At 31.9% G+C, this 11,065-nt stretch overlaps 2 protein-coding genes across 2 annotated transcripts; one reads left to right on the forward strand and one right to left on the reverse strand.

Moving 5' to 3' along the window:
* The first annotated feature begins 3,902 nt into the window (after positions 1 to 3,902).
* MLO4 (Seven transmembrane MLO family protein) lies at positions 3,903 to 9,145 on the forward strand. The gene is made up of 15 exons (XM_085747837.1): positions 3,903 to 4,472; positions 5,087 to 5,144; positions 5,528 to 5,751; positions 5,834 to 5,950; positions 6,471 to 6,534; positions 6,779 to 6,870; positions 7,088 to 7,162; positions 7,280 to 7,365; positions 7,470 to 7,519; positions 7,613 to 7,653; positions 7,753 to 7,923; positions 8,019 to 8,054; positions 8,170 to 8,237; positions 8,370 to 8,430; positions 8,591 to 9,145. Exons 1-15 carry the CDS (start codon positions 4,347 to 4,349, stop codon positions 8,960 to 8,962), a joined length of 1,641 nt encoding a protein of 546 aa, XP_085603963.1. The 5' UTR covers positions 3,903 to 4,346; the 3' UTR covers positions 8,963 to 9,145.
* Positions 9,146 to 9,614: 469 nt separating this feature from the next.
* LOC146943364 (ferredoxin) lies at positions 9,615 to 10,579 on the reverse strand. Its single transcript, XM_085747841.1, has one exon. The coding sequence runs from the start codon at positions 10,214 to 10,216 to the stop codon at positions 9,755 to 9,757; it is 462 nt and encodes a 153-aa protein (XP_085603967.1). The 5' UTR covers positions 10,217 to 10,579; the 3' UTR covers positions 9,615 to 9,754.
* Between the last annotated feature and the right edge of the window lie 486 nt (positions 10,580 to 11,065).

Here is an 11,065-nt window from a genome sequence, read left to right on the forward strand (position 1 = left end):
ATTTAATAGACACACTAAATTAATATTGATATTTTGAAAATAGTCATGAGTTTTCATATTGACTTTCTCATATATGTATAAAAAAAATTTGTTTATGCAAATATAAATACATAAAATTTGCAACAGGTGCGGTGCAAACATTGAACAATATTTTCCATATAAAATAAAAAGTTATTTTATAGAAACACTACATTAATTTTGATTTTGAAAATAGTTATGAGTTTTTTTTTTTTGAGAGAAAATAGTTATGAGTTTTTAAAATTTTATCATATCGACTTTCTCATATATGTATATAAAAAATATGTATAGTTTTTAAAATTTTATAATATCGACTTTCTCATATATGTATATAAAAATTTGTTTATATATAAGTACATAAAATCTGCAACGGATGCGGTGCAAACATTGAACGGTTTTTTCCATATAAAAAAAAAATTTATTTAAAATAGTCATGAGTTTTCAAAAAAAAATTCATACCAACTTTCTCATATATCTACATAAAAATCTGTTTTCGCATATATAAGCAAATAAAATCAATAATTGGTGTAACTCAACTATTTAACAAATTTTTGTATATGTAAGAGGAAAACATTTAATAGAAATATTACAATAATACTCATAATTATCATTTAATATCTATAAACATTCTACAATATTAACAATCTAATTATTTTTTATATAATTATCGCAATGTTACGCGACCCGTGTGAAAGCACGGGTCTTTTACTAGTTTGTTTTAATAATCTTTTCAGTCTATTTTACTATTATAGGTAAAATCTTTACGTGTTTAAAAAAAAAGGTAAAATCTTTACTTAGCATAAGTGTTAAAATTCCAAAATTAAATAAATTACATTCTATTTTATGAAAATTTCAACATTTAGACTAAATTTTAAATTTTATTGCTTGAATTTACTAGAAACAACACATCGAAAACATAGACTATGTTATCAAAAATAAAATTTATTGAATGTGTTTAATTAGCTCGTTCAAAATCATATACTCGTTATCTGAACCAAACTACCTCAGAGTTAAACGAGTTCGATCCAAACTCGAACATGTTCGGTAAAATGCAAATTGGGTATGCAAATTGGGTTGAATCACCGGGTTGAATGGATCACCAGAATCAATGAACACCCATTATGTATTTACTCTCTTAGAATGTGTAATTAGTTTCAAAATTATTTTTATAAATTCCTAAAAAGAAAATGATAGAAATATATATTCCTATGTCATATTTTGAAGAGAGCACCAATTGTAAAGATTTCGAACACTTGCACTAAAACATAAAATAGAAGATAAGTATAGAAAACTAAATGTATAAAAATGCGGACATTATTGATTATGTGTGTTGAATTTTTTTCTCAAGTCCAATATTTATAGGCAAACACCATAACTCTACTTGTCAAAACGACGTGACCTAAAAAATTAGCCTTGATCGACTATTTATATACTCATGTTGAGGGGGATACGTGGAGCCCCAAGTTTAGCATGATTCCTTTGTTTCACGACATTTTTCATTGATATTTTCCATTGGTGCTCAGCTCCCTCAAAACATGGTTCCTTGCTCTTATTATAAATTAATGTATGCTCAACTCAACTCTCATTACTGGGGATACATGGGGCCCCACGTTTAGAAAAACTTGTCAAATTTTATCTTAATCAGCAACTATACAAAATAGTTGCAATACAAATTTCATGCATCTAAATTTAATTAATAAAAATATTTGAGTTAAATCCCTCAAAAAAAAAAAATATTTGAGTTAAAGGTAAAGGGTGTTTGCATTTTTTTGCATTATTTTTTTTTTAATAAGGTACGAATTAAATATGAATTTTTAAGTTTTTAGCGTTTGAAAATTTATATTTAATTTATACTTTGTTAAAAAAAATCTAAAATTTTGTGAGAGAGACTATTATAATATTCTTAAGGTCTCTATTTTTTTTTGACAAAAACAAAACGATATTCATTCATTCAAATTGATAGAGTACATCAGATACAAACATCGCTAAAAACGTAAAGGGTGAATTTGCGAACAAACTCACAGCACCCAAGTAAATAGCATAAAACGGCAAAATGCCTACAAAAAATATGATAAAACCTAAGTCACCGAAATTCACATGCTTCCGGATCTGCAACGTTGACACCCAAATCATTTGTTGAATTTGTAATTGACTGATGCCGATCTTTCAATAGGAACTAAACGAACACCGCGACAAGACACGAAATCAAACGCCACACAAGACGACGAACAACACAACGCCGTACTTGGACGACGAAATCACAAAAAAAAACACAAAAGAAGAAACTTGATCTATGTGAAAACCACTTATTTAGATTGAAAGAAAAGAGAAAAAAGATGTAGAGGGGTGATTCTAGGTCAAAAAATGACCTAAAACCACCCCTCCTCGATGAACGAAGGGGAAAGAAAGTTTAGAGAGAAGTTAGAGTTTCTCTCACTAGAAAACTAGGGCAGGCTTTTTGAAACTACATATATTCTTAAGGTCTCTATGAAAATTCATTTTTTTCATTAATTAATATTCGCAATGAATTTTCATAATGAATCTATGAAAATTCATTAAATAAGGATACACATGATTTAACTTAAAAATAGAGATAAAAAATCATGGCGGAAAATATTTGGATAACCAAAACTTGCTGAAAATTTGTAGACGGATTAAAATCAAGATTTGGAATTTTTATATGGACCAAAACCCAATTTAACTCATTTTTTTAAAGGGATTTTTTTTTAGGGAAAAAAACCTCGTAAATTAATATTTTTTGGGTTAATTGTTTAAATAGTTCCCGTAAAATACGCGATGTCTGAAAAATGACCCTGTAAAATAAAAAATACATATTCTAACCATGTAATTTGAGATTCTTTAATTTATTTTTTACTCTATATTATACGCATGGTCCAAAAAAGTGATCTAGAGATTGAATTTTTTCAAACATCTTTAGGATGTTATAACATGGCTTTACACAAAAAAAAATAGATTTTTCCAACTAGGGACGGATTTATTATGAATTTTTATTCCCCGTAATTATGAATTTCTTAAAAATTCATAATTAATTTGTATCTCGATTAAAAACTCTAAAATTTCATGGTGAAGGTTCTTATGACGTTCTAACCATGCCTACAAAATTAGATAACGGAATTTGACCCGTGAGCATATGCTTACTCGGAACAAAATTGCAATTTCGCACGTTTTGGTTGAAAAATTAAAATATATAGAAACGTCTTTGAAATGATACGAAACTTTGTAGATCCTTTTTATGTATTTCTATAGATGTCTTAGCAAACAATCAGCTCAAAATTCGATTTCTAAGTTGAGTTTTCATTGTTTTGTTTTTTGAGTAAAGTCATATTTTAACGTCCTAATCATGTCTAAAAAAATCATGAAAAAAACAACCTCTAAGTAGCTTTTTTAGACTTCAACTATATTACGGGATCAAAAATAATAAAAATCTCAAATTACAGGATTAGAATATGTGTTTTTTATTTTAGAGGGTCATTTTTCAGACTTTGCATATATTATTGCTGAGAACCAGAATCATCTCTAATATTACATTTGAACCACCCTCTATCAGACTACTTCCTTCTTCGATCCCTTGCCTTCCATGCTTGTAATCCAAGCTCCCATATGTATCATCTCTGCAAGACTTCGTGCCACTTTAATTTATAATTATTTTTCTTTTCATTATTTTTAAAGCAAGCTAGAAGTAACCATTACAATGTCAATAACTTTTGTTCACAAGGACAAGAAAAAGTAATACAATATGTGTCCTTTATTATTGAACTTCCTTTTCCCTTTCCTTTTGTTGTCTTTGGCTCAGAAGTGACTACTTTTTTAGCAGTTTGCTATATATATAAATTAATTAATTAATGCCATACCGGTTTTTCTTTAAGGGAGGGACCCCTTTGGTCCCTTGCAACTTACCATCTAAAAGTTGTTTGTAACAACAACCTTGGAGAATGAAAAACTCTCCATGTGCATGGTGTGTGTGCCACAGACAGCACCAATGCATTGCACGTAATCAACTAGACTTAACTTTGACAATAACTATAAACAAAAGAGTTTCATTAATAATTTAATATATGATCAAATCAAAAGTGAGTAGGATCTATACTTGCATATTCAATATTTTAATGTCCTCTCTCCACATGCACCTTTCAACTAAACTAATCATATAAAACAAAACACTCTCAGATTGAGCTGCTCAGATACTTCTCTTTTCCTTTCTGGATCCCATCTGCTTTGAGTCAAAAGTGTTTTTTTAATGAAAGGTTTCATGTTTTTGTATCAGAACTAAAGACTGTGTTCTGTTGTTGATGTAAGAAGAAATTATAATGGAACATGCTGTGGAGCAAGGTCGTTCTCTAGCTGAGACACCTACATATTCAGTTGCCTCGGTTGTTACTGTCATGGTCTTTGTCTGCTTCTTGGTTGAGCGTTCTATCTACCGTTTTGGAAAGGTAAACAAAAACATACAAACTCATTTCTCTATACTGTGAATGTTTGGTTGGTATCACGATGGATTGGATAAAATCGCGGTGGCACGGTGGTGATTTTGCCAAATATATACCAAATAAACTGTCTCTCACTTTAGTATAAACTTGGAAGGAGCCTTTGAACAATTATACATCCCTTAACTATTTGCTTGTTATTTGTTATTTTGCTACTTGGCATGAGAGAATGGATAGTGTTGAAATTGCTTTTTATTTGGTATCTTAGGTATGTAATGTAAGTGTGACATAAGCAGCTCAAGAAGCAATAATGTATAATAGTCACATGAACTGCCAAAAGTAATGACATGTTCCTATGTTCTCTATGTATCTGCTGGCAAATTTATTACATTCTGATAGGTTAGTGTTTGATATTAATTAGGTGCCAGCATCCTGATTCTTTTATTTTTATTTTATTTTATATTTTAGCCTCTAGATTTGTTGGCTAGTCATATCAACAAGCTCTCCTAATAAGTTTGAACAGTAGAATTTAACTGTGAATGTAACTTGGACCAATAAAATAACTAGTAGTTTCTTAAATCTCATGAGGACATGAAACTTATTTTTCTTGGCTATGCATGCAGTGGTTGAAGAAGACAAGAAGGAAGGCACTTTTTGCTTCTCTGGAGAAAATTAAAGAAGGTAATTAAAGATGTTGTTCCTACCAACTAGCTCAAAAACACAGAATTAAGGACACTAGGGTGATTATGGTTCCACTATGCTTTATGTGCTTGAGTTGCTAATGCATTTTCAAGAACTGAGTGAAGATTAGAGAGTGAGGAAGAAAACCACTGAAAAAGTTAGCAGTGTCTAAGATTGGTGTGTGAGAGTTCCTGCAATAAAACTTGATCTAAATTAGATATAGATATCATTTCTGTATTAGTAGCAGAGAATTTCTTTTCCCAGTGTGAACATTCAATAATCATATGCTCACCTTATTTCAGTTTTCCATCAGAATCTTTGGCAACTTTATTGTTTTTTTTTTATTATATATAATTAACTTGGACTGATCCTTGTTGATATAGAGTTGATGCTGCTTGGGCTTATCTCTTTGTTGTTAGCACAAAGCGCAAGATGGATCTCTGAAATTTGTGTAAATTCATCACTTTTCAGCAGTCGATTCTATACCTGTGCTGAACAAGACCTTCCCATGATTGAGCATGTCATGATTGTAAACTCTTCATCTTTCTCAGATGAAACTACTATTCCAAAGGGACTGTATAGTGGTGCACTCCATCAATGTGGAGAGGTAACATAGCATGCTTCAATTGTAAAATGAAGGATGTTATCTTGTGTTGAAAAAACTGAGATTAAATGCTGTTTCTTTGCAGGGTCATGAACCATTTGTTTCATATGAAGGTCTTGAGCAGCTGCACCGGTTTTTATTTGTTCTCGGGATCACTCATGTTCTGTATAGTTGTCTCGCTGTTGGTTTAGCAATGAGCAAGGTCAGTCATTAAAATTTCCAGTTTATTGTTATACCTAAGATTGGTCAATGTTCATGTAAGAGCATATTCAATAAGGGTATCTACTAGAGTTCTATAGAAGAATAAACATTTGTTTCTTATATTTTCTACCCAATGGAGGAACTTGAGGTGTCAAAGTGAGTTGCATAGATTTTAATGAAGTAGCTTAATTAAGCAATGGTAGCATTTGAATAAAATTTTGTTTCATGCTATTCAAGAAATATAAATGTTTGAGTTGCTTAAGAGTTGCATAATTTTTTATCATTACAGCAAATGTATATGAGTTTCATAAGTATGATGTGACATTGTGGTGACCAATTGATAGTAGTGTATGAAACTCAGAGTGAGTTCTTTAAAAAATGACCATTAGAGATGCTCTAAGTACTAGTAATAACTAGATAAGTAGCGCCTTTACTTGAGTATTTACTAGCAAAGTATTTCACATTACCTTTCCTATGTTAAGTAAGCAGTGGTTTAGTTTTTCTGTGGCATGTGTTTGTAGATCTATAGTTGGTGCAGATGGGAAAATCAGGCTACGGTGGCTCTTATCGATGGAAATTTGCAAGGTAAACTACATAGAAATTGAATGTTGCTTCATTGATGACACCAACCTTGGTACTGTTAGAATTTTGTCAATGCCTGAAGGGAAAAATTTCCACTGTTTGTTTCTAATGTAATAATTTTTCATCATAATCACACTATGGCGTCATTTGATCCATGTAGCCGATCAAACTTAGTGGGATAGGGCTTGGTTGTTGTTTTGTTCTAATCACATATCTCATATATACTTTAATTGATTTTATTCTACAGGTAAGAACAACAAAGTGATGAGGCGGCAAACAACCTTTGTTTTCCATCACGCGTCTCATCCGTGGAGCAGGAATCCTATACTAATATGGATGGTAATGTATCATCAATACTAATTAATTACACATCCTTACTTATTGTTTTGCAAGCAATTGAACTAATCATTGCATCTTTCTAGTTGAAAAATATATCAGTTTCAAAAGTATGACAAGATAATAAAATAACCTTTTTACTTCTAAATCTGCTTAGTACCAACCTTATACTTACATATTTTAGGGTGATAATTTACAGTGATCTGACCTTGCATTGCAGCTATGTTTTCTGCGTCAGTTTAGGAGTTCTATACAAAAATCAGATTACCTCGCACTCCGTCTTGGTTTCATCACTGTAAGTTTTTCTAGTTGATGAGTGTTTTTCTTCTTCCGTCTTTTGATTTCTTCTTCCTCACTGATATAATATTTTATACTACTAGTCTTATTTGCTCCCTACTTTTTAAATTCTCAGGAACATAAATTGCCGTTATCATATGATTTTCATAAATATATGGTTAGAAGCATGGAGGACGAATTTCATGGCATTCTAGGAATAAGGTATGAACCCTTTTGAATAGCAGTGTTTTTTGATTTATCAATTCATGCATACAGTTTAAACAAAAGCATGCTAGAGCTGAAAATTACCTCCTTGAACTTTGCAGCTGGCCGCTTTGGATTTATACTATAGTCTGCATCTTTGTGAACATCCATGGTAACTTTCCTTTTTCATAATAGAACATGTGTAGTAGACTGAATGAAGTGTCTTTGTTGATTTCATCAGTTAATTGAGTTTCTAAATTTGCAGGTCTGAATATATACTTCTGGCTCTCCTTTATCCCTGCAATTGTATGTATAATAATCTGTTTACATTTTTGAATACATCCAAAATGAAGAAATTCTTAGAAAATCATGTTGGTTAACATCTGATTTCTCTATGCGTAAAAGCTTGTGATGTTAATAGGTACAAAACTTCAACATGTTGTATCCATTTTAGCGCTTGAAATCTGGCAGCAGCAGGGTCCAAGTGCAAGAACACAAGTAAAGCCGCGCGATGGTCTTTTTTGGTTCAAAAAACCAGATATATTGTTATGGATCATACAGTTTGTGATATTTCAGGTAAAATATGGAATGCATTTGTGATTAATTGATAATCGCGTCAACCTTCACAGTTATTTTCCTTTTTGTCCTTATTTTCTCTATTGTTCATGCAGAATGCCTTTGAAATGGCCTCATTCATATGGACATTGGTAAGATTTAAATTTTACATGATTGTATCTATGCCTACATTTGTTTCATTACTTGCATTAATCTGCTTAAGGTCTTTCATTCTTTGATCATTTTTTCTTGTATGTCTATGTCTAGTGGGGATTCAAAGAAAAATCATGCTTCATGAGACACCATTACATGATCATCATTCGGTTGACATCTGGGTTAGTTTCAATGTTTCATCTCTCACTCTCAAGAGTTCTTTGTTAGACTTTATTGACTCATTTTCCATATTCCACAATACTTTTCAATTGCATATGCTCTTACATGCTCTCATTTCTTATCCTGCATTGCAGTGTTCTTGTTCAGTTCTGGTGTAGCTATATGACAGTACCCCTGAATGTAATAGTTTCACAGGTTAGCTTAAACTTTCTCTACATAAAGTTCTGTTGAAATTAGATATTTACAATAATGTTTAGTGCATATTTTCTTCTCTCATATTTTGTAACATTGTTCAAACAAAAATGTGAGAGTAGTAAACTTATTTGATTATGATATTCACTCTTGTTTACTACAGATGGGATCGCGATGTAAGAAGGCTCTAGTGACAGAGAGTGTTAGAGATTCCTTACACAGTTGGTGTAAGAGAGTAAAACAGAAGTCTAAGCATTCACATACTGCTAGATCAATATGTTCCCTAGAATCAACGATCGATGAGAGGGACGAGATAACAGTGGTATCCGGCACGCTAACTCGAACAACTTCCTTAGACTTAGAGTCTTTGAATCAGATAACAGTAACATCAGTAGACCAGCTGAATTTTTCTAACAATCTTCAAGATTCAACCGATCTGTCCGAACCCGTACATATCAATTCGCACTACAACAATGTTGTCAACGTAGAGGAGGCTAAAGTTGAAACACTTCTTGATTTGTTTCACAAAACATGATCAATTTTATGTTTCATATTTTAAGTTCTACTGCATACCAAGAAGGAATTCTATAGAGTAGTATAGTGTAGATTTTCAAATCATTCTTGAACGCTGTGAAGCATAGATGTATATCATATCATATATAACACTATTAGAAGAAATAAATATATATAACTAAACTTAAAGATGGATTTTGAGACAGATTTTATATTTTTCTTCTCAAGAATTTTATTTCTATTTCCCTTCCTAATAGTGCAACTAGTGTGGAATCAAGAAACAAGCTAGTACTGGAGTGACAATTAGATATTGTATATCTCACTTTTGAATTATATATTAAGTTATAAAAATGAAGCTGCCATAAAAAATTATCTCCTTCTCCCAATTTGGAAATCAAATCCTCCACATGAAACACTAGCATCTATTGTCTATTAGTATTATGAAGTTAAGAAAGTCATCAATATCATTTTAGCATCAATCTCACTCATAACAGTTCAAATCTACTTCGAGACAATTGTAAAATGATTATTAGTACCATATTAATTTATGATAATTCAGCTAGTGGTGAGACATGACAAAATCCATGCTCAAAACACACACAGAAATTTGTATGAGAAAATAAAAAATTCATATAATATTCAACCGAAGAAAAGTGTGAGCAAAAAAACAAGAATAATAAAGACAGAACAACATTATTAACTTCACATACAAGTGAAGGAATTAAAAGAGTTACTACTCATTGTAGAGAGAGACAAAGTAGGAAGACAAAATTTAAAAGCAACAAACATAACATGATAGAGTAATACAAATGAATTAAGCAGTGAGTTCTTCTTCCTTGTGAGTCTCAATGGTAACATCAGACTTAGCATAAGCAACACATGTAAGAACCCAACCTTCTTCAATCTGATCATCATCAAGGAAAGAACCATCTGACTGATCAACTTCACCAGCAGCAACTTTGCCAGCACATGAAGAACAAGAACCAGCTCTGCATGAGTATGGAAGTTCAATACCAACTTCCTCAGCATGGTCAAGAATGTAAACATCATCTGGACATTCAAATTCTTGAGTTCCTTCTGGTGTAACAAGCTTCACCTTGTAACTAGCCATTGCAACTGCAAGATCACCACGCTTTCCTGTGTTACTTTTTAAACCAAAACCGCTGGGAAAAGCCTTTGTGGTTGTTGTGGTGGTGCTGACTGACACTGGCATTGGCTGCCTCCTGAGGAAGGAGGTGCTCACTGCAGTTCCATACAAAGCAGGTGCGGTTGCCATTACTATTATTTCTTTTTTGGTTTCTAAGGCAAATTAACACTGCTCTGTGTTGTTGATAATAAGATTGATAGGGGAATGAATGAATGAATAATAAAGGAGCTTGTGGAAAAAGTGTGGTTACAACGAGCTGCTATTTGAACTCCATGCAACCCTATCTACCACGTGGCATTCATTTATGCCTCACTCTATCTATCTCTCCTTAACACCACACATTCTTGGAGAATCCTCGTTGGCACCATCCTCACCGTATATCTTTTAGTTTTCAAAGTATATAAAATGGAATATTATGTAGTGTACTAGTTTACCTTTTTTTTGTTTTGTTTTAAACCTCTTGTTGTTAGAGGAAGAAGGAACCTTAATTTGATCTTTGGTTAAAAGGTAAGGAAAATCTAGCAATAACTTTCAATAAGATCAAATTCAGGGTGCTCTTGATCAATTCAAACCACTTGATTATTACTTTATCCATTTAATATGGATAGTTTTATTTTAATTATCAGTTTTTTTTTTAAAGTAAATCATTTAGTTTTGTTATGTATATACATTTAATTCAAAAGAAACTACCAAGACCAAACAAACAATGCACACAAGCAGACAGCTGTGAAAATAGTGCTTAATTTAATTTTCGCCAAATTCTAACGTAAGATGCTAACTAGAAAGAAGGAAAGGGGGAAAATGCTTTTCTTTTAGTCCACTGAATGTTTATCCTCACAGTATTGCATTTATATAACCCATACATTTTTTTGAGAGGTATATAACCCATACATCTTAAAGAAAACCTCCAAATATGGACCAAAATTATCTAAACAGCAAGGATAAGAAGCCAAGCAGGCAACAACACAGATTGTTTAT

This window comes from Medicago sativa, chromosome 2, assembly GCF_051527215.1.
Source record: "Medicago sativa cultivar Bolivia chromosome 2, Bolivia_mono, whole genome shotgun sequence".
Taxonomy (NCBI): Eukaryota; Viridiplantae; Streptophyta; class Magnoliopsida; order Fabales; family Fabaceae; genus Medicago; species Medicago sativa.